Raw genomic sequence first — 25190 nt, forward strand, 5'->3', positions numbered from 1 at the left:
TCATTACAGTACCGCTGTAATGTAAGTGGAATTGTGCAGACCTTTGACTACCAGGAGATACATGCCCAGTTTCCTCTTTCTTCCATCTGTTCCACTGCCACTATGCAGACATGAGGCCTTCATCCTCTATACTATAGTTCTGCCTGTGAAAGCAAAAATTTCACTCCGAAGTAGTCAAACTTTCTTCTAACAAATGAGGCCTTGCTAGGCTGGCCCTTTTTCTGTTTGCTGCCATATGGTTGTGATTTTGGCAAAATGGTCTTCCTCCAAAGCTGTTAATATCCTCCCTCCTCCAAGGGCAGAAAACACATAAAATATAAGTATTTAATTAAGGCAGAATTTTAATAAGATATGTGTAGGCATGTTGGCATAAGGCAGTTTTTTCAGTGGTAAATTACATACTTGAAAGTATGTACTTTAATTGTTATTTAGTGTCTGTTTTGCAGCAGTTACTTCCCCTTTTTAAATCTCTGTGTTGGTTAAACTAAGCACTTTGATGAAGTGGATTTAATTCATAGATTTTAATAAATGGAGCCATGCACCCTCTCACAAAGTGGGAGACCTTTGAAGCTCACAATTTTGAACGGTCAACTCTAATTTTGCAACAGCCAACACCACCAGACTGTAAAATAAGAATACCATCACTTCCCTCCTAACTCCACTTTCCCATCGAAGCTGATACACTGTGCAAAAAGACCAAAATATCTGTAGCATCATAAAGTGAAAAAAAAAAAGAAAAGGCAGAGGGAACATGGCTCTGTAACTGGTAGAAGAGGGACCCAATGATAGGAGACAGCTCCAGCAGCTGTTCTCTGCTCCCAGTGCTGTTTGATGACTCCTTAATAGGAAATGAATATGCAGTTTGAGATTTTTAAACTGCATCTATGAACTCTTTAGCATCAAATATAGGACAGCACTGCAGGGAAGAAGGCCACACAATTGGGTTTGATTCTGCACTTGTATTTTATTAACAACTGTAAAGCAAATGTGGAATTTTAAATGGCAGTGGCAGAATTGCTGGAGCAAATTTGTCTAAGCCAAGCCAGTATGAGATGTTATGGAAGGCAAAGCTGGTTCTTGTTTCAGGCAAAACCGGTTTTAGTCATTCATTTTCTCTTATGAATGTCACTCACTCTCACACTCTTTACCCAGAAAATAAGCATGCATGCATAGCCAAGTTGCCTGTTCATGGCCACTTGTGTGTAATAACAGCAAACTATTTTTTCTGATAGATCTTTAGAAGTCAACAGTTCCTATGGTGTGGTCCTCTTGATCCGAAATTTTGTATACTTGAGTGGTTCTCACTGTTTTGGCTTTCTTATCTTGGATATTTTAGGGCTAGAATCTATCTTGCTTTTGGAATTACAGGAAAGTGAATGTCACATACAATGTGCTATGAGGTTGTTGCTGTCCTCTTGTGTAGTGTGTATTGTAGAGTCTTCTGCTGACAAATGATCTATGCTGTTCCTTTATCGGAGCAAGCTTCTTGTCTTGACAGAAACAAATTCCCAAGTGTTTTACTGCTGTCAGCTGAGCCCTTGGTTATCAATACAGACTATACCTTTAACCCTTTGTAGCACTGTTTCCTCTCATGCTTACACACATGCATTTCTACTGATGTATTATTCATACGAGTCTTCATATTTATTATAAAAATCTCTGGAATTATTTGAATGGAAATTTCAGTGTATGTAATCGCCTAGATTATAGAACAGTGGAGAACAGAAGCCATATTGCTGTAAAATAAATGGAAGAAATTTTGGACATTTATTTACTGGGAACATGTTAGTCAGAATGCATCGCATGCTACTGGGCTTACCCAAAGATCACATAAATTCTCCAAAGAAATAACAAATAATTGGATTAATATTTTGTTGACTTCTACTTTGTAAAAACCTAAACAAGAGATAAGGATGCATCTGTTTTAATCATCCACTGAATCCCAAAACAAACCTTACAGAAGACTTGGCAAACTACAGGATAATTGTAGAGCTTTTAGCTATGTTTTAAAATAAACACAATGGCAGCTGGATACAAGAAGCAGCAAGCATTTCTTTTATTTTCTGTTATCCATGTATTCATATTTTATTGGCAATTTTGACCTGTAGTGTCATAAATGTAATATTTGTCTGTATGCTCTTCATACATCAATTAATTACAGCTGTTTGAAACAGCTTGCTAAAAATGAAGGCAGACTAAATTGAAAATACAGTAAAAATGTAAGTCATCACACCATATTTACCCATGTAGTCTCTAACTGATGCGTTTTCTATTTGCATGTGCACTCTCTCTACAAGTGTCTATCAGCATATACCTTTTATTTGTGTCAGTGCTTTTTGTGTCCTAAGTTAGGCTTCTTTTTTCAAAACTGTTTGCACAGCAATTCAATCATTATATTCACAGACTTGAATAAGTGTTTTCTGGCATATGTCTTCTGGAAGGAATAGAGATGATTGACAGCAAACAGAGAAACTGAAGAAAATGGGGCTATAATATCATAAATCTTGACATTCATCACTGAGTAAATAACCTAATTTTTGTTGATTTTATTTGTAGTCTACTTGTGACCGTCAGATCTTGACATGTTAAATTTAGATACTGTGCAACAGGACTCCCTGAGCAAAGGAATCTTCTACAAAATCTTTTAATTGGAGGATTAACATCTAATTTTGACTGACTGATGTACTGAGACTTTTGAGTGGTATTTTCCCACATTGGGTGTAAGGTTTTAGTGAAATAGCAGAGGTTCAGACCCCATTCTGGTGTTTGTATTTTCTCCATTGGAAAAACTTTAAACCTTGGCACTCTGGGCAGTTGTAGCATTATTTATGAGTAACCAAACATTTATTTTATTTTTTTTTTCCTTCTCACAAAATTAATGCAAAGGATGTATTCTTCCTTAGAGAACATATACTAAAATATTTGCAGGCATAAAGAAATCTCTTTTTTATTTTGTAGAAAAAGACTTAATCTCAGAAAGAAGAGTAATGCAAACTGCATTCCTACCATCTCTTACTTCATTTTTTTATTAACCTAATATCTGTTCCTTACATTCTACTGTTAAATTTGGTTAGAATACAAGTCTATGTGACCACAAACACGAGCAATTTATGTGCAGTGTGAATATACTACTCAAACCTATGAAAAGTCAGTGTACTTACCACTGTTCTTAGAGCTTTGTTCAGTATTTTTAAAATCATCTCACATTAAATAGTTCCCCTTTAGAAGAAGTGAGAGATATTGAGTTATAAAGACATGCATGTTGATAGGCAAAAATGGAATGAAGTGATCCTACACCATATTCATATACACCCATAATATTTGTTTTGAGAGGGTTCAGAATGGTATGAATACACAGATTGCAAAACTCATAAAAGTAGATTTTCATTGACTTGCAAGGGCATGAGGTTAGAAATACTGACAAATAATAGTAAAATGAAGAGTTAAGTAATATGATGTTTAACAATTTCTGGAGACAATGTTAACAAGTGTATACATTACTGTACAGAAAATTAAATTAAGTAAATAAAAGTTATTCTGACTTTAAAATTTTGGATATACCTGTCTATGGCCTAGCCTTACAAAATTGTGCTGATACAAACAAAACCAGCCAGAGCTCAAATAATTGGTTGTGAAAGGTGCTTCAAAAATAATGTTACTCACATTACTTCCTGGATTCTGTTGGTAGTAAATAAGACCCTAATTCTAAAGTGGATTTGAAAACATTTCTGCGGATGATAATGTTACTGCTGCAATCTACTCTCCTTGGTCGGTTCTCTCCTCTGTCAGACTTCCTGTGAAATCACTGAGCCCTACATACTGTAGCTTTTTACACTATGGGGCTGAATATTGCTGAGCTATGTCCATCTAGGTAGGTGATAAAAGGACAAAAAAAAGGTAGATTGCAGACTTCAGAACTTGAAAAAGTGTATGAAGACATTTTTCAAAGTTATTGCCAGTAGAACTGAGGTCTTGCCTGTTTCTTCACTGGACCATGGCAATCCAGGGGGAGCACTATTAATCTGTGTCATCTCCTCAAGGACAGTTTAGCTGGATTTCACAAAGTTAATGGCAGAGTGTTTGTTGGTGTGCCTAAAAAGTGACAAGGTAATGGTGCCCTCATTCTATAATGCTCCCATAATCATCCTGCTGTAATTCCAGAGGTTAAGACATATTTTCTTCAAGCCATGATAAATGACATGAAAAGAATGAGCAGATTACTCAAAAATTTTACAGGTCACTTGCTTAGGTTAGGCTTTATCCTTGCAGTTTAATCTGAAATTTGCAACTGTGTAATCATTTACATCCATATATATTAATAATATACTCAATTGATGTCACTGAATTGAACAGCATTTATTCTTTGAAGCAGAATCAAGTTCAACACCAGGATAAAAAATGTTTGCAGAATAGGAATTAAAACGTCAGTGGAGTTAAAAGTATCTGATGAAAGCTGAGGCTTTCACAACCTGTGGCTAGGAAATACATCAAAGACAATAGAATATTTTTAACTTCTAAAATAGACTGTATGGAAACCACAAAGTGATTAGTGAGGGCAAATATGTAAAACTTGGTTCAATATTCTTTGGTGGTCTTTTGAATGAGATGACATGAGTATTACTCTTCTAAATGTGTTAGGCTATCTTTCAAGTTTATATTTCATAAATTATAGACAGATCTAAGTCTACTAAGACTGAATTAATAAGTTTCTTGAAAGTTCAGGTGATTCACTGTTTGCTTCTTAATCTAGAAGTCTTTAGATTGAAATAAATATGAATTCTTGGAAGCTCGCATTTCTAGTAATCACAAGAACATCACAGGCTTAGTTAAAAATCTTTGGCTTCTAATAGAATTTACAGCACACAGAATTGTTTCTAGTTTTAGTTCCACCTACAGAAAATGAAGTGATATAGAATATTGAACTAACTAAAGTGTATTCATTTGCTTTCTAAGCCAGACCTTTAACTTGAGTTCAAGATCATAACACTAGAACCAGTATTTTCTTGTTTCATGGCCCTGTATTTGGGACGATATTGTACTTGAACACTTTCAAATCCTTCCAAAATTATTTGCTATTTACTATTTACCACCCCTACTTCATAAACAATGATACCAGGAACTTCCCAAAACTTTTTTTCTACTTTTATACACAGCTGCCTTTAGCTGAGGTTAAATTGATGACTGCTAATAGAAATTTACATTAACTGTTTATAATAGCACTTGTTGTAAAGTTATTAATTGTTCTTGTATCTATTCCTGAAGTATATTGATTATTCATTACTTCATGCATGACTTCAGATAAAGAAATTTTTATGAACTCTGCAATTTGGCTGTTTTTCTATTTGTTGGATGAGAGGGACCATCTCAGTTACTTAGTGCTATTCTGTGTTCTGGTAGGCTATTTGAAATGTTTTACAGAGCATAATTCCAAAGAATGAATTATCTCGTCAGTACACAAAATCCCCTATTTGCATACGAATATGGAGTTCACGTAGAGACTGGCCATTCTCAAATTTATGCAAGACAAAATCCATGAAATTTTCAGTTGGATAGCAAGGAATATGGTTAAACAGCCCTAGACCAGAATTTAAGAGAATAACTGCAGGTATTGATTTTGCTTATTAAATCAGCTCTCCTTTTGATCTTGTTTGTAGTATGGGAAATAATCATTATCTCACTAACATTATATCTCACACAACATTAATGATGCTAGTGAAACTAGTCTGACATGTTTTCAGCTAACCTCTAGAACCATTTGACCTCTTCCTGAGATCCATTAATCTTGACAAAGGAATGGTGGAAGGAATGGTGCCCAGAGTACAGTTTGTCAGTTTTGTCTGGAAAATTACATTTTTATCACTCCAGTTCCTAGAGCAAAAAGGCATGCAGGACTACAATGGCATGAGAGCTGTTTGCACTGTCTGTAAGCATCAGCACAGATCTCTGAAGCAGGATCCTAGGCTCCATCTGTGGGTAGGTGAGGGGCCAGATCAGAGTTCCTACTCCAGAGGTGGGAGAGTGAGAGTCGAGCAGTCAGCATGAGGGAGCTCACAGACAGGATGAATGCGGTTTATATAACCTCATCCATATGCAAACAGTCCAGTGAGTTGCCAGAGCAGTGCCAGCATGCCACCCACTCAAGTAACATCTTCATTATTCATTGAAAGGTGCCGCAGTTTTCTTCTTTGTGTTTGCACAGACTGTGTTAGTAGAGGATAAATATTACAGAAGGTGGTTATAGAGTTTTTATGTAATAAAGCAAGTTTCTATTGAGAACCTGCCTTTTTTGTAAGGGAACAGAGACAGTTGTTCCCTAGCAGCAGTGAGCTGTGCCCTCACCCATGGGGTGCCAGGAGGTTACCAGGTACTGGTAACATGCTCCACTTACTACCCCAGACAGGACCCTAAGAGATGACTCAGGTTCATGGTCTGTCAAGGGAGCCTCACCAAGAGTAAAAGAAGATGAGCTCAGAGATAAGAATGGAGGAAAGCTCTAAAATGGGTTCATAGTCTATGCAGGAGTCAGGGCTGAAGACAGGACTGCAAAAAAGTCAGTATAGATGTCTGAGGGGTCCATCGAGGAGACAAACTACCTACACTGTAGGTCCAGAATCCATCCAGTAGTTAGGACCAGAGGCAGGCCCAGAGACTGGCACTGTTGCAGCATTATTGGGGCAGGGACTGACAGTCCCAGCCTGATCTCAAATGGGATCCTGGGCCATAGGCAGGGTGAGGGAGGCTGGGGAGATGCTGGGTGTGAACAGCAAGGCCCACTGGTGCCCTCAGAACCCTGACACCTCTGGTTTTATTCTGTGTTTCCACAGACCCTTGCAGCAGTTACCGAATCTATGAAATTACTGTTGCCATTTATTTAATGGCTGTATTTAGCTTCTTGAGTTATCTCTGTTCCGTGAGTGTTCTTTCAAACCTTTTGTGAACAGTTTCTTCAAATATTTTTGTTACCCACTCCTGCTTGATTTGCTCAAATTTGAAATGACATATATTTGTTTTCATGCTGCCAGGAATTATAGCATAAAAGTTTGGGCTTATATAGCATTTTTAGCAAGACTACATAGTATGCCTTTTTTATAGATACAGCCTTAGTATATTAGCTTTTAAGAGTAGTCTAAAATCTTTACATCAGTTAAAGTATTTCAATTGGTCATGGTGTCATGTAAATTTTCAAGTTTGGTGGGGTTTTTTTCTTGCAGATGATAAGAGTGAAAATGATTACTCATAGGTGGTGAATGTAGTGTTACTATTATCCTGTAAAAGTTCCTGAAGCAAGCACAGAAACTGCTCTAAGAAAATAACTCATTTTTTACAGAAAATGTTACTAAGTTTCACTGAAGCCAGAATAAGGATGTACACGTTTACCCCTTGCATGTGAATATGATTCCTGCAAAAAATGCCAGGCAACTGAAAGCTCCTTGTCCTACCAAAGGAATTTGCATAAGGTAGAATAACTTCATAAAATAGTGTGACCCCTGAGATCTGCATTCATACCACCTGCTCAGCACTGCCTCCAGCAGTAGGAGCTCCTCCAGTGTCTGTGAAAAGGGGAAAAAAAAGCAGCTGAATTCTAATTGCATCTTAACTGTATCTTTCCTAAATGCAATACAAAGAGACAGTAACCTCTTACCCTTTTGGTGACATCTATAATCTAAAGAGACATTCCCTCCATTTCCCATAGAAAAGAGTTACAGAAGGAGGGTAGAAGACAAATCCAGTTCTCCCTGCAACCCTCTTTCTCCCAGCATATTTCATCAACAACCAAATTGACAGGCACTATTTCAGGAAGGCATTGAGCTACAAATTGCTGGATACTGGGAAAATGCTAGGAAAGGATCACTGTATGTCCATCTGACACTTTCTTATACTAGCCACTGAATGAAGCTGGTGAATGGCTAAAGCTAGGTGAAGCTAGGTTAAGCTGTGGTGTGATCCAGTGCAGCTCCTCCTGTGGTCTCAAAGTGAAACATCCATCTGTTCTTAACTAATTCTTGCAATTCAGTAGGTTGCATCTAGTATATCTGTTCTATAGGCCAAGGAAATCTTGGCTATTGCATTTCTACATAATATAGTTTGATTTTTCTGTTGTCTTTAACCATAAATTATCCTTAAAATTTATTCATTTAAAATAGGAAATCAGAATCTCAAAAGACTAACTTTAGCTCAAGAAATCTTGCTGCATAGTGATATATGTTATCATACACCATATATATTGCTCAGCATCATAGTAGTGGCAGTCCTGAATAGAACAAGTTGTCCTGAGACCTAGTCTGGTGGCTGTGCTCTAGAAAACAGGTCTTTGATTTTTCTAGCAAGAACTGTCCCTTATTCACTGAACAGGATGGGTTCTGAAGGAGACTAAATTGAAGTTGCCAAAGCAATTGACTATATACAAAAAATACCCTAACTTTGAAGTGTCATAAGAACCATGAAGAGCCCTGGTTTCCCAGTGCTGCAATAAAGCACCTCATATAACCATTCCGGTGGTTATGTGTGCATTCTTACGCTAACAATGGGGATGATTTTCCTAGCCAGTGAAGGTTGTTCCATTAGCTTGCACTAGCTGTGGTCTGAGAGTTATTTTTATGTGTTCTGGGCCCACACATAAGCAATGGAATGTAACCTTTAGATTATAGATACTAGACAGTGTTATTTATATTCAAGCTGTTTCTATTGATTTTGGTTTGGTTTTGCATATGCCAGTAAAACTGTCTCTAAAAGTACTTAAAGGCACATATTCAGCATCACCAAACATGATCGTACAAAGTGGCATTGTCATCCAAAGAGCTGGGCTGCTGACAGAAATTACAGATTTTATGTAAGGCATCCAGGTTTTTCAGAGTTTTATGAAAAAGATAATTTCAAATCTAGTCATTTTGAGTAGCCTAGTAATATAGCTGAAATGCATGAAGTAAAGCAGAGCCTTGCATACACTTCTTGGAAACTACTATATTTCTTTCATAATAAACTTTTTTTAATGGTATTTGTCTGCTAGATGTTAGACATAGTTTTTCTCATACAACATACTGTTCCTACCTATTCTTGTCACCTCTCCAGGAATACGTTTAGATTAGTTTATTCCCTAGAATGTGCAGTCATTCTAACTCTGCTTCTCAAGTTCTCTCACAGTGTTGAGATAACTTTTTTATCTGGATGAAATTGTAAGTACAAAGAGGAAAATTATATTCCATTTAGTGCTGGACAAAGCTGAAAACTTTAATTAAAGAAAAATGTTTATAGTACTCTAGCATCAATTTCTTCAGCTCTGCTAAACTTGATGCCAGTGTACTTAAAAGATTCTTTTCATATTGTGCTATAGTCTCTACTCAGAAATGTATTTGTCAATAGCTACAAAAATTCTTTCATGTTTGACTCCTTAACATCAGAAGTGTTTAGCGATGTTTGACACGTATTGACCTATCTAAGAAATTGGTTTATAATAAGTTTTTCACGATGACTGGGGGAACACCTCCTCTACAAAAAAAAAAAAAAAATCACTGCATTTCTTTCTTTCCCTCACTTGAAAACTAAACAAAAAAAAATCCACATTATTAACAGACAGTAAAATAAAGTTCTTAAATTCCTTATCATTTAGAACAAATCTGCCTTTCAACATGTTTGAAATCATGAGATCTTTGATGTCACAGATTCAGTCATTTCCAAACCCCACAATATTCTGAATCTCACTGGGAATGAGACATCTTGTAGAATTTACCATATAGCATACCAGATGGCATTTTTCTTGGAGACATTAATTCTATGTGCTGCTTCTTTTGCCTTGGAGAAGCAAGAACCAAGTATCCCTGCTATCCTTGACTTATGTGTCAATTTTCCCATGCAAGAATAAGTGCAGCTTTTTTTATTATGGTATTGGTATAATAGAAGGATTATAATGGGATTTATGTTCTTTGAAATCATAGGAAAGCACAGGAATATATGAATATGTTGCAGGTGAGAACATCTTACACAGCCTGCACAACGTTTTTCAGTATCAGGACCGTTTTTAGGCATAGCCAAAGTAGGTACTGCCTGCAGCAGCACACTGGTGGGGCTGGCACTGAATCATAGACTGGCAAAATGAGGAGATAGCCTTCTAGTCTCAAAGCAACAGCATCTACTTCAGTTTCTGCTTGAACTGGCTCATAAAAACTGTCCTGGACTGGCAAAGAAGAAGGAGATATGAAGAGCTGCATTTTCCCATGATGAAAGATTTGTCTCTAATCTAATCTAGATTAATCTACTCTAAGTCTCTGTGCCTTCCTTTGTCTTTGCCTTACTAGTACCTTTGGTAGAACAAGGAGGGAAAAAAAGTCTTGCAGGTAACAGGATACTTTAGCAATGACATGGCAGTCAAGGATGAGGACAAGGCAGCAAGTTGACTGTGTTTCTCCTTGTTTTCTTTCCCCTTTCTGAGCAACCTTATGTTGTCTTGATGGGTTCAGACATGTAGTTATACTGGCAGAGGACAGAATTGGAGGAGAGTATGCTGTGGGCCCAGCAGTGCTATAATAATCCAGTGCTGGGGCCATGGATAGAGAGAGATGCAGTACCAACAGCTACATGAGGAAATGTGTCTGGGGAGCCACTCAAAAACTGAATTTTGCCTACACTGTTGCTAGGCATTGAGCCAAACACTTCGCATTACTGGCAGCATAACTTCCATGCTGTTTATAGTAAGGTAAGGATGAAGCATTTGACCATGAAACTGGTATATTGAATATTGGCTGTGTCTTGTGAGCAGAACATTTTTGTGGATTGGGAACACAAGATGCAGAGACATTTGTGTCTATACATGCAGGGGAAATAAAGTGCCTATCATGCATAATTCTTTCAAAGAGCAGGATTATGTTTCATTGGGTTTCTTTCCAATATCAATTCTTCTGCTTAAGGGGGAAAGAGGAAGAGAAATCCAGGCATCTTTTTCAAAGAAATTAATGATTTCTCAGCCAACTAAGAAAAATCAACAAAGATTTAATTCTCAGTTTAAGATAATTTTGTTCTCAATTTGTTCCCTGAAGACCTTGCCCAGCCTTTCAAATTTGCTTACTTAAGGGAAGTCCACTCTATTTCATCACAACATAGCCTACCCTCCTCCTTACAGCCTTGCTACATACTGGGCTCAACCCTGAAGGGATTATGCTCCATCTGTGTACAAATATATGACTCACAGTGAAAAAAACTCTGCAAAATAGGGAAGATTTACAGACATATGTGAACAAATACATTTGTATCTCCATGAGACCTAGATTTCTATCAATTTGGTATAGCTCCTTTCTCTGAGAAAAAAATGAATTATCCATTAATCTGTTTGAAATACATTTAGCTATTTGTGCAAGATGTAGACAAATGGTCTATATTGCATATATTCACATGATAATGTTATTAAATACTTGAGAAAACTCCTAAATGCCTCTTAAGTAACTACAGGTTTACCTGTGCCAGAGAAGCCTTCAGCATTTTTTTGATAGGCCTAATGAACCTTTCACATTTCATGTGGTAATGTAGCAAATGAATAAGAACTGGAGTAATGTAAGATATCCTATAGATCTATCTTGGGCAACTTTCCAACCTCATGAAAGAATTTTTATGGCTCAACCAAAATTATTCTACAAATTCATTATGGACCTCAGAAATGCTCTACAAATCCAAGCAACAATACCAGAACAAAAGATTACTAGTCAGGCTGGAGTTGAAACTCTTTTAATATTGTTAATTTTAAATATCCAGCCAAGTTTAAAGTCTGTTCTGCAACTGCTTAGGGAGCCTCTGCATATCACTTGCAAAGACTTTGCATTATACCTTATCAGTCAGGCTGTAGGTCTGGATTTCAGTGAAAGAGTTTTCTGCCATAGTATCATCAATCCCAAATGATGTCCTTGACAGGTATCTATAGTTTCCTTATGCCTGGAATTCAGTGCACAATGGACCCTGAATATATCAATTTTCTGCCTTATTTTTTTTTTCAAGTCCTTTAATCCAGTTATGAAAAGCAAAAGTTTACTAAACATTCCCCTTAGAACAAAGGTGTAAAGTATTTCCAGCCTTAGACAAACTGCCTAAAAAATGTAGCGTTGATAGAGAATACATTGTGAGGTATTTGGCTTCTTGTGCAGAAAATGAACTTCACTTTCATTTTATTTCTTTTCCTGTTATAGTTGATAAAATATGCTTCCTCCCCAGAAATCATGCAAATCTTATATGTCTGCCTACTATCATTCACATTTTTGTATGAAAATTCCATAAACTTAAAATTTTATTTAGTAAAAATATTCTAGTTATTCATTTGAAATTGTGACCTTTTCAAATTGAATTATGGTATGTTGGCTTGAAGGTTTTCATATTTTATGGTTGAAGAAATCATGCAGATAATCTAATTACTTTGACTAAAATTGTTGTGCCGTTTATGTCTTTTGCTGTACTATAGGAGAGAAGCTGTGAAATGTATTCATTATCGATTCATCAAAAGGGGTTTGCTATTACATAAACAGAGAAGCAGACCACTACCTATCTTGTATTAAAAGGGGGAAGGGGAAGGCATAGTAAACCACGCCATTGGCTATGATTTATGTATTGCAGTTCTTAATGTCTTGTAAAACGTAAAAATCTACAACAAACAGATATGTAAAGCGTAACTGGTAATGAAAATTCTATTCAGATTTAAGTGCTCTAGGTTGCTTTTGAGACTCGCTATTTTCTGCATTTGTTTTGACTGCTCTCATCATTCAAGATTGACGCTTGGATGGGTGTGTAGGAGGAAGCAGCAGCAGCAGGCTTACAGCTTGCAGACAAAAAAAAAATCTGCCTTATCTGATGGCTATTATTGAAAATGCGAGGTGTAGCCTAGGCTGGGTAATGATGGGGAGTGAGCGAGGGGGAGCAAGAATCATGGAGCTGCATACTGATGAGTGTAGGAGTACTTGATAAAAAGAATTCTTGCTGCTGGCAGTGCATTGCTCATTGTGGAGTATTGCAACAATCACATATAACGGAGAACAGCTTCGCTGACAGCTTGATGTGCCTTTTTTTTTTTTTTTCTTTCCTGCTGTATGACGTACTGGTCTGTAGTAAAGATTAATAACTAAGAAATGTAGAGCTAGGATCAGATCTTATGCTATATACTGCCCTGTAAACTATGTTTTACTTCTGACTTTTCTGCTTGCTGAAAACGTTAATCTGTCAAGCTGGCGGGCTCCTTTGATACCAACTTTTCCAGGAACACGATGTGGCAATGCCACCTCTCAGCCCAGGACTACCGCTATTATCCAGTGGATGGTTATTCATTGCTTAAACGCCTCCCTCTTCACCCTCCTACAGGACCCCGATGCCCTGTCCAGACAGTGGGACAATGGTTGGAAAATATTGGGCTACCTCAGTATGAAAACCACTTGCTGGCTAATGGATTTGACAATGTGCAATTTATGGTAAGAAATTGTCTGTGCATATCTGTGTATATACACTGTAGCTGCCTTTTTTGTCTGTGTCTTGTGTGCTCATAAAAACCTTAAGAGTCATTCTGCATTGCACTAGGAAGATCTGTATAGTGTTTCACTTTTCTATGTCTAGCTAAATTAATAATATATAGACTGTCCTTGTATAAACTTCCTAATTGTAGATGTTACAAAATATTCTATCCAGAAATATGGTAAAAGAAAAACTGCATATTAAGGTTTTTTTCTCCCTCTCACCAATTTTCAGATTAAAAAAAAAAAATACACAGTTCTTTTAATCTATTGCAGGATTTTCACAGCATGTAAAATCTGTAAACACCCCTATCTTTAATACATCACAGTTCTACTTTTATTTAAACATTAAGATCATTGTAATAATAATAAAGTAACATGCAATGCTGTTCTTGCATTGAGAGGTAGTTAGATAATAGAAATTTAATGAAGTGAGCTGTCTATGCAAGTGATTCTTGATGTCTTAGCTAAATGTTTTTTCATCTTCAAAAATCAGGCTATGGGATTCACTTGTTGAAACTTATGCCCTGTGTGGAAAAGTAGTGCATTCCTTTTAATAGCTCCATTCTCATGTTTTAACTCTAGACATTTATCAGGAACATATGAATGAAATAAAATTTTATGTACTTCAGGATATACAGTATTACCATGTGGTGCAAAGTAACAGACCTGTCATGCACAAACTTCCCATTGAAATTAATATTGACAGTAGAGAAACTCACTTGTATGGTTGTTATATAATCACTTTTCTACCTGCTTCATTACTCCTAGTACTTGAACCTCTTGCAAAAATCCTGACTCCATTTCCTATAAAGTATCAGAGCTTTAAATAATATTAATGAGTCCCTTTTAAGATATTTTTAGTAACCTTGTATATCTTGGAGCAGTTCTAACTCTGCATAACTTACACCTAGCATATAAGAAATAAGTGAAATAGCGAGAATATTACAACTGTAAAATCATCATGAGTTGTGTTTTCCTATTTAATTTCTTTGGCCAACATCATTATGTGCCTTTGAGTTACTGATCGGAAAATTAAGGCACAGATCTCTGCCATTTCCACATTATAATAGTGTAGAGGTTTCTTCCTGTTTTTACATGGCTGCCATGTGATCTTCTGCTTATATCAGTAAAAGTCAACAGAATCTTCACCTTTAAATAGTCTTGAAAGCAAAGCTGGAAGGGTGTGCTGTCAGTGCAGCAGTGTAAAAAATAAAAACCAAAATGTCTTTCAAGCTGCAGTTTTCCAAATTGGAACTACAGATTCTTATATGTGTTGTAGCATTAGTTACATAAGCAGATGACCATTTAGTCTTAAAAAGATTACAGAAGGAAATTGTTCACAAGAGGCTGTAGGTGGCATAACAAATGCAGAGGGGTACACCTACCACAGGTAAATTATGAGCACCAGAGGAGCCAAATAAACTGCCCTAGGGAGGGCTTTATTGTTGTCCCCTGGCTCTGGAGGAGCCTGAACCATGTTGCAGGGGAATTGATAAGACTTTAATTTCCTGTGTCTCTTATTGGCATACTTATGTAAACATACAAATTATATACGAGATTCTGTGACATAGTACCCAGATCAAACTTTTCAGGTATGAGACAGATTTAGTTATGCCTGCATACATGTGTGTTAGATGTTTTCTGCTTTTTTTTAATTTAAGCCTTTTCTGAAGTGCTTGGTTTTCAAAAATATATTGCAGGTAAAATACAGAATAAATTTTAATACTAGTTGGGGTAGTGTACACCTGTGAGTGGAAGGTTAGACTCTTACATCCAATGATTAAGTAAAAAGCTGGAAAAACCCTAAAAATAAAATGTTTATATTTTCAGTATGTAATAATTCCTGATTTATTGATGTCAAGCTGTTCATCTTGCTGTTATATATTTCAAGTTTTGTTTGTATCAGAATTAGAATAGTTCTCATATTTTATTAGAAACAAAAATGATCAGAGATCATCAACTTTTTAAAATAATATTCTTTTGAATGTAACAGCATTATGTAAGGAAAGCTTCTTCTGAAAATTTAAATTAGTGTTTTTTGAAAGTATTTTCCATTCTAGCCAAAATGTTGAAGAGAAAATTAAACTTGCAAAGTATATAGGAAAATGACAGAATAAAGACCTGCTATGCTAGGATTAAAAATCAGATTATTCCAAACTTAAATGTGTTGTAGCCTTCCTTAATATGAGAAAACTGCTTTGCCTTTATTAAAGTGGTTTGTATATTAAGTTATATTTTGCAATCTTATTAAGTGTTTCAGATAGGTTAGCTACTTCACACTGAAGAACTCTTAATACTTCAATGCAGTAAAAATCATTTAGACATATTTCTTCTATATTCAGAACCATATTCCTGCTTTTGTTTTTCTGGAAGCACATTCTGACCTGCATTTATTCATTCTGTTGCCTAAGCAACAACCATCACACTCCTTTTAAGTATGATTTAGTAGTACATGTCTTACTAGATGTTCAGAACAGGAGAGAGAATATCACAATGTTATAATTAATGTATATCACAATGTTATAATTAATGTCTATGGAATAATATACATATGAGAACAAATATAGCCTATTTATACTACTCTCAAAGCAAAATACTATTAATTAAATTAGCATTCTAATAAAAAGGAGGTTTTCAGATAAAAAGATTTAATGGTTAGTCATTCATTAGATCATAGAAATTAACTCTTTATTTTTAGTCCCTCTTGGGCATTAGGAAAGTTATTCACTAGACTGGAAAGTTATTCACTAAACTGTACTTTGAAATAGGATAGGAAGGTTTGTTTGTTAACTGAAGTGTGTGGACTTTATAGTAAGAAACAGCCTGTTTCTTTATCCTTGCAGTATAAATATTTTTCCATTGTTCATCAGTATATATGTTTTTAAAATATCTTGAAATACAGTATTACCAATTAAGTTGTGTTTTCACAAACTATTTCTACACATATTTGCCACATAGCAAGTGCAATTCCTTCCTACTATTAGTGATGTGCATGAATAACACTTGCACAACATTTAGTAGGCCCAAGACAGATTCAATCCCAAAACTTGGTTCATGTGTGCTTGAAGGAGTAGAATGATACCTGAATGTATATATATAAGCAGTCATTATTAACTGATAATTTGTTGTGTAATAGGCTGCAGAGTCCTTCAAATGTAAACATTTGCAGTGACTTTGTGCAGAGATTTTCTATATTTGAAGATGCAGATGATATTGCAGTTTCATAATATGAAGGCAGTTTTGCAGTCAAATTAATTCTAAAGCACAAGAAACAATTAAGTCAGTCGTAAGTTGCAGTACATAAGCTACATATAAAAAATAAGGAAACCTAATGAATCAGTGAACATCTTTTTGATGCGTAGGTCCCATGGATATCTCTGGGATAAGGCATAATCTTTATGCAGACTCTCAGGCCTACATAACTTAGTATGGCTGAGAAAAGAAGTTAAATTGCAGAGAAATATGAAAATATACAAGTGTATGAGGTTGCTAGATACTTGCATGCAGCTTTATACAACTCTGGAGCTTCATCAAAGACTCCATTCTGGATTCACAAAGATAAAAGAAGTTCAATCAAATCACTGCCCAGTGGGGACTAGTTCTGATTAAGGGCATCATATTTATAGGTTGTTCTAATCATTTAAGATTATTCTGAAATTTTATCACTTGCTTAATATTGCAATTTAGTGAAGATAATATCTCTTTAAAAGATTCATAAAACACTGTATGAAAGAAATAGGGACCAAGCAACTGAAATGACTAAACAGAAAAATATGACGCATTTTATTATAATTTTTGACATTCCAAAATATTGTTCATTAATGACAGTTAATAACTTGAATTGGCTTAAGACATTTGACTTTCATGGCAGCTATGAATTTAGACATGCACCTGTACCCCTTCAAGTAGTCAGATGGCTTGTATTGCCTGATGATGTAAGCATTGCCTAAGTATTTTTCCAAATTCTTTTTTTTTCACTGTTGGGAAACTGAGGGATAGAGTGACTGCAGCATGGAATTCGAAGCTGCCTATACATTTGAGATAAATGGCACTAGTTCCTACAATATCTACTAACCTACTGTTTAGCAGATTAATTACTTACTTAAACGTAAGTATCTAGTACCAATTGAGATACTGGATACTGGAGTACCAATTGTATAGGAAATACAGAAGATCCAGACAGGGCTGACAGATATTACTGAAGACCAGAGAAAGTCAAACACTTCAGGATCAGCAGCTGACAGTCAGACACTTCACGATCAGCAACCAGAGTCCAGGTGGGATGCCGCTGAGCACCTCAGATGGCTCTAGGGTCCTCATGCTTACGCAGCTGAAATGAATCTTAAATGTTGTAGGTCCTGCAGAGCTTGAGAATATATATGACTTGAGTTTCCACCTGCTGTCTTAGTTGCATATGCATTCTTATCCTTCTAATAATTTTCTGTAATTCCTGTGAACTTACCTGCACAAGTGTTTACCTGGTTTCACAGTGCTAGACATGGCTACCTTCTCAACTCCCTTTAGCTGCTTGTTTTGGATTTAGTTTGAGTTAACTTTGACTTTTCTTTCTCCTTTCCTCTCTCTCTTTCTTTTTTTGTTTCTTTCCATTCATTTTTTTCACTAGATCTGGAGGTTTATTAAATCAACTGAAGTTTATCTGGAGACTGTCCTCTCTCAGGTGTCATTCCTGGGATTTACTGTCCTGGAATACCCAGTAATTCTTCTTGCCTTTAATCTCTCTGGAAGATCTTAAACTCTGCATCAAGTACAAAGGACAGAAACAATTTTGCTTCTTTAGAGTGAAATGCACCTGAAAGAGTTTCTCTGTGTGCATTAGCTTCAAGTCCTGAAGTTGCAGAGACCACTTTTATCCAAAATAATCCACTTTTATCCAAAAATACCTGGTGCAGAGAAAGGCGATTTGGACATCAGATGAAAGCACGAAAGAGCAAGTCAGTCTGCCAACACCTTTCTTAAATAGGCCATGCTGCAAATGATGAAAAGGAAGACAGTGTTTGACAAGGGTTCTAGTCTGTAGTGACTTTAGTGACTTTCAGAAACCAACACCTAATATGCTTAAAGCATACTAGAGAAAACCATTTAACACAACCTTAAAACTGTTTGCGAGTAATATCCAGGTCCCACTGATGCTGGAATAAACTGTGGTTTAAGATTTTCTGTACCTCAAGTAAAATCTTAGAATATATGCCTAGAACTATTGAGTTTCAACCCACTTATCTGAACATCACTGTCAAACCCCAGAACTTGCTTGTAGTTTTGTTGCAGATATGCAAAACTTGACACTAAAACTGTGGAACTCTTCTCAGTGCCTGTGCAGCTGTGGCTTTGTCCCTGAGAAAAACGGCTCTTTGTTACTCTTTGTTGCTCTTCCGAGCCTTCCTGTCCTTCACCGCAGTAAACCTTTGCAGCTCCTGAGGCAGGCTGATTCTTGCAATAGTCCAGCATGTTAGCAGATCATAGAGTGGGGGAGAATTAAAGTTAAAATGTGTACCAGGCTGTAGATCTTTAGGACTCATTTCAGTTGTCCACATATTGGAAATCACTTTATATGTCTGAGACATCTGTGTAGGCCTATAATATAGGATACGGGATCCATGGAAAACCCATACCCATCTGGAGCTTTAGCTGGATTCCAGGCAATGTACATTTGCACATCCCAAATGACTAAATTAGTATCTGTGGGCAACTAGGTGAAGCACCTTACCAGCCATTAAAGCAAATGGAGCGTAGGATGCAATTTAGCTGACTGGTGAAGTAACTGTTAGGGTACCTATTTAGGATAAATTAAAGTAGATTCATCTGGTCAGCTGAATCATTGTCTAGGCTGTATTGCTTTTTTTACTAGGTCTCCTTAAGCTCTCATGTAGACACAAAAATTTTGATGCCTCAACTTGGGCTAGAATACATCCAGGTTTCACCAAAAGGAAGCACAAAGTATTTTTATTAAAGCTATTTCTCCTCTCTCAGAATATCCAGCTCTGAGGCTTCAAGATCTTTCTCATTCTAGTAAGGATTCTTAGTATAAAATCTGAGATAGGCTTGTCTACCTGTCTGCTAGGTTCTGCTAAGTTAGCCTTTAGGTGAGGGTTTCTCTAGTTCTTCTGGAATATTTGGTCATCTCTATTTAAATGCCTCATACAAGGTTGTACATGCAAAGCACACAGACAGGACTTCCAGGCTGTACATTTGGTAGACAATCCAAGTGCCTGTATATGCAGTGGAATGTCCTTCCACTTACCTCTGCTATTCATGTTAGTGACATCTAGAGTATATGGGCCTCTTTGGGAAGCTCACTCTGCAGTAGTCTGAGAGGAAGAGCTTGTCCAATGTACATATCAAGGTACTGGGCTCAGTCTTACACTCACTAAGAACAGAGGGCCATATCCAGATGTTGAAAACCATCGCATGTACAATCACCACTAGATTTCATGGTACATATCTGTGAGTATGATACTTGAGGACTGGAATTAGTCCCATCTGTTCTATAAATATGTTAAATGTTAACGTTCAGTGTTGTGCTTGACCTAAAAGCCTGCTTAGCTCTTTGAAAATCTGACATGTAAAGGTCATTAAAAATCACAGAAACTTTAAAGGTTAGGGAAGGCAAAAGTTATGAAAGTTTTTACTCCTCAGAGTGAAAAACTGAAGATGCAAAGGACAATCAATTGATAATTCTGTCTACATTGTGGGTAAATAAGGGAAAGCTTTGCAATGGAAGGCAATGGTAGACTTGAAACTAGTGGCCTGGATGTAATAGAAGGTTGCAGCTTATTTTTAGTTATTTCATATGGGAATATTTCTTAATAAAAAAAAATCATAAAAGGATTTTAAAAGGAACACAGTATATAGTTGTTTCTATTACTGTTTTAGAACAACACTGTCTGACAAGAAGCAATTAAATGAAATGTGGTAAATTAATCTCAAACAATGACAGACTTCCCTGACTAAGTTAAAGATGTTTGAAGGGCAAAGCAGTAGAGAGGAGCTTGATTACAGATAATTACAGTGTGGGATTCTGAAGGAGTTATCAGGTAAAGATTATGGGTACTAAGAGATAACTGGAAATAAACATAAGATTCTTGAACATGTTACCTTTTATGAAGGAAGACTGGGCGATGTAAGAGAAACTTGGGTAGATATATGAAAAAGTATTAATGCAGATTAAAAAACATTGAAAAAATATAAAATAGAGAATACATCATGAAAGAATAGATAAATAACCAAAATTGAGGCAGGAAAAAGAACTGGAGAAAAATGACATTTCATTAAGTATGTGAGCAAAATACACAGAAGAAAGGTTTTGTCAGTATGCTGTAGCTAAAGAGGATATTAAGAAAGTTATGACCACTACTAGAAGACAGAGAAAACTCAGTTTTAGCATAAGGAACAAAGTACAAGAATTAGTGAAATGCTGTGTTAAATGAAGGCCACTGAGATATTGGGAGGGGGTGGGGGAAGAGAAACTGCTATCAGGCTGCAAGCAGATAAAAGAGTACTTGGTTAATTACAGTATCTGAATCATCTAGGTTAGGTGATGTTTGATGAAGAGTCTTAAGAAACTGAAGAGGAAATATGAGATCCTTTAGCAATCATCTTTGAGAACTCCTGGAGAATTAATAAATTATTAGAAGACAAATAAAATACAAATATACTACCAATATATATTTCCAATTACAGGATTGATCCTCAGCATAGATTTCCAGTGTCCTGACCAGCCTTTCACCTTAGAACTGATGCCTTATTCAAAAAGGAAACGGATGGTGTTGCTGGTAGCAACAGATAGTTACTGTCACCAGTACTGAGTCTGGTGGGGAGAAGATGGGGGAGTGAAGAGAATGTCACAATGGAAAGTAATGGGAAGAGAATAAAGCTAAATGAAGTAACTGCATTTCAGTATTTAAGAAAAACCAGTAAAGAAACAGATGTATTATAAAACACATTGTGCCTCTCATCACGTAGATGAGAAGCTTTCCTTCCATCAAAAGCAATTAAGTTTCAACAAGGGAGACAAGCTTAATTTTGCTGGTAAAACTGCAGCTACCTTTTAATACCAGAACTGCCATGCAAGTAAACCATTTCTGGTACAGAATGTTTGACTACCTCTAAATTTCCTCAGCAGTTCAACTTTCCTTCTGTTTCGAGATTTTATTTCCTACATGTTGGGGAAAAAGTTTCCTTCTCCCATACAACATGCCAATACATTTTTGTGGTACCAACACCCCAGCATCAGTTTTAACCTTTGTAATAAAAAAGCTTTGAAATCCATAAGGCTTTTATCCATATGATGTCCATTCTGCTTGCCCATCACAACATGCTGTCCATTCTGCCTACTCGTGTGCACAAGCATACACAAATTCCACAAAAAAGAAATTCATCAAGATGGTCAGAAGAATTGGAGAGTTACAGTACCTGCAAAACCTCAGTTCATCTCTCACATTCATATGCATTATGATACAGTCTTTAATCACAGGTTTCTATCCTAATTTTTTCCCTCCAAATCCTTCCTCATTCAGTGTACTGAGATCTGAGTGTGCAGAAGCACATACTTCAAAGAACTAGCAGTTAAAATAAGACTTTATTTTTCTAAAGTTACATTGCTTGATGATTTTACAACCTTAGCCCAATGGTTATTTAAAACAGTTGTGGGACCTCTAATCTCTTCTCATTCAGCAGTAATTCACAGTTGTCTAGTATTGTTAATCTGGAATATTAGAATTGTCTTATCACTCTAAAGGATTTATACATCCAAACAGGCTTCTTGTTTGCATTTGGATTTTAGAAACTGAGTTATAAAGAGTTTGTTAGAAAAGATAAAAGAATAACGCTTCAGATGATAACTTTAGATAATTAAAAATTAATATATTCTGTTAGAAACTCTTTTCTCATAATTCTTTAGCTGAACACTGTGCATCAGTGGTCACCCCCAAAAACTTTGCCTGAGTGTTTTACATGGGTCTAAGCACAGATTCAGTTCTAAGAAAGTCTGATGTTCTTGACTTTCAACGGGAAAAAAAAAAAGATACATTCTTCAACTGCTGAAAATAGTAAAGGCCCAATGCAGACAAGTAAACTACCTTGTCTTAACTATGATTTTATTCCAAATAAGAATAACTAATTGAATTAACATAAGCTTTTATTAATTGTAAATCCTGTGTCACACAAAAAAAATTCACACCTGGTCTCTAGTCTTGTTCCTAGTCCTCTCCTGACTGAAATATATTTTCAGGAAAACAGGTAATACAAATACTACTTTACTCCCCAATTAATTAACTTCTGTAGATTTTAAAACACTACATTAAACATTTCAAACATTTTACTCACTATGGAACGTATTATATTCTGTATCTTTTGCTGTCCCTCATTAAGCTCCAATTACTGTGTATATGGGATAAAATCTCCATGCAACAATGCACTATATTTGTTTTAGGCTGGTTAGTAGTGATGAAACTGAGGGTATATACACATGTTGTGCATACAGTGCATGACTTAGCTGAAATCTCATGTTTCAGATGGTTATTAGTGTTATACAGTGTTTTTTTTAATTAATTGAAACTGAATTATTTAATAACTTTGCTGGTGGGAACAGCAATAAGTTAAATTTGTGAGATGTACCATCCCTGCTCTAGTTTGTGTTGAATGTCTTTGAGTGTATGATAATTCTTTGAAAACTTTGTGATCCAAAGACTAGATCTAGATGGTAGTTTTGAAACATAAAAGCCAAAGTATTTGCCCAGGTGGGAGATGTGGAGGGATAAGGTTACTGTGGATACAAATGCTAACATTCAGTTTAAATGTTAAAACCTGTAATATCATGAATAAAAGTATACTGGATGAACACCTATCAAATGACCTTTCCAATATAATTCCTAAACAGTATTTTTTCTGACTGGCTTGTTAGCAGCCATGAATTGGTAGAGTGGTCCTCTGTGCACAACTCCCTTTTGTAATTACTGAGGGTTGGAAAAATCTGCATCTTATTCACTGGAATCTTGCAGTTCATGCTAAAAACAAATACATGTACAGCTGGTTACAGCTCTTAAAATCTCACAAATGATTGATAAAGTCAGTAGTCACACTATTTAACAGCTTTTACAGTGCTTCAGGTCTGATCTCTCCAAACAGCTCCCCTTTTAATCACATAGAAAGCCCAATTCTTGAAGTAAGTTAAGATGACGTTTATAGAGTAATAATAATTCTTAGCTGCTCTACTTCATTAAGATAAAAGATTGCACAATACTGAGTTAGTTTTTAGCCTTGGTCCATTTTTAAATATAGTATGAATATTATAGCTCTGTTAGCTTCTCTGAACTCCCTAGGCATCCCTCTTGTTGCCAGAAAGGAATTATAAATTGACAATGCAAGTTATTTTATTTCATTTTCCATCTCTCTTGGAATTTGAAAATGTGTCTTTTCTGTCCGTGAGCTTTTTATTTCTTGATGTTCTGATTTTTAAGTACTTGTTTTATTGCCGTTAGAAATAGTAGATCTTCACTTTCTGTCCAGAAAAATAACTTCATGCAGCAAGAGTGGAATATTATGCTAAAGAACCCAGATACAGACAAATCTTTGGTTCCTTGTAACGTCAGGCTTTTTGTCAGCAAATTCTGTTGTTCCTACTTGTATTGTTTGATTGTCTCTTATCTCTTCTATGTATATAATAGCATTTTCCTTCATACATGTATATGTTTAAAACACATGCTGATTTCCTTCCTTCTTGAACAATAAAAAATGGAGAGCTGGGAAAGGAGAAAATAAACACTTGCTAGCATGTGCAGAAGAAACCAGGTCTATGGAGAATGCGCAGGACAATGTATCTAAGGGTCTTTTCTGAGGTTAGCCATTGATTTGGATTATGAGCTTGGGGAAAAACTCTGTTCACTTAATTATCTGGCTAGGAGCTTATCACAGAATCCCAAGGGTTGGAAGGGACCTTGAAAGATCATCTAGTCCAACCCCCCTGCAAGAGCAGGGTAGCCTAGAGTACATCACACAGGAACTTGTCCAGGCGGGCCTTGAATATCTCCAACATAGGAGACTCCACAACCTCCCTGGGCAACCTGTTCCAGTGCTCTGTCACTTTTACAGTAAAGAAGTTCTTCCTGATGTTAACATGGAACCTCCTATGCTCCAGTTTACACCCATTGTCCCTTGTCCTGTCACTGGATATCACTGAAAAAAGCCTAGCTCCATCATCCTGACACCCACCCTTTACATATTTGTAAACACTGATGAGGTCACCCCTCAGTCTCCTCCAAGCTAAAGAGACCCAGCTCCCTCAGCCTCTCCTCATAAGGGAGGTGTTCCACTCCCTTCATCATCTTTGTGGCTCTGCGCTGGACTCTTTCAAGCATTTCCCTGTCCTTCTTGAACTGGGGGGCCCAGAACTGGACACAATATTCCAGATGCAGCCTCACCAAGGCAGAGTTGAGGGGGAGAAGAACCTCTCTTGCCCTACTAACCACACCCTTTCTAATGCATCCTAGGATGCCATTTGCCTTCTTGGCCACAAGGGCACACTGCTGGCTCATGGTCATCCTCCCATCCACCAGGACCCCCAGGTCCCTTTCCCCTTCACTCCTTTCCAGCAGGTCAACCCCCAACCTGTACTGGTACATGGGGTTGTTCTTCCCCAGGTGCAAGACTCTACACTTGCCCTTGTTGAATTTCATCAAGTTTCTCCCAGCCCAACTCTCC

At 36.5% G+C, this 25190-nt stretch overlaps 1 protein-coding gene across 14 annotated transcripts in view; it reads left to right on the plus strand.

The window, feature by feature from the left end:
• Window positions 1-13232: 13232 nt before the first annotated feature.
• Window positions 13233-25190, plus strand: part of ANKS1B (ankyrin repeat and sterile alpha motif domain containing 1B) — a 232742-nt gene continuing 220784 nt past the window's right edge. For all 14 annotated transcript variants that reach the window (XM_034062868.1, XM_034062870.1, XM_034062869.1 and 11 more), the window contains exon 1: window positions 13233-13433. In XM_034062868.1, coding sequence (XP_033918759.1) covers window positions 13233-13433 — 201 coding nt within the window. The remainder of the gene's footprint in view (window positions 13434-25190) is intronic.

Source organism: Melopsittacus undulatus, chromosome 5 (genome assembly GCF_012275295.1).
Source record: "Melopsittacus undulatus isolate bMelUnd1 chromosome 5, bMelUnd1.mat.Z, whole genome shotgun sequence".
Classification (NCBI taxonomy): domain Eukaryota; kingdom Metazoa; phylum Chordata; class Aves; order Psittaciformes; family Psittaculidae; genus Melopsittacus; species Melopsittacus undulatus.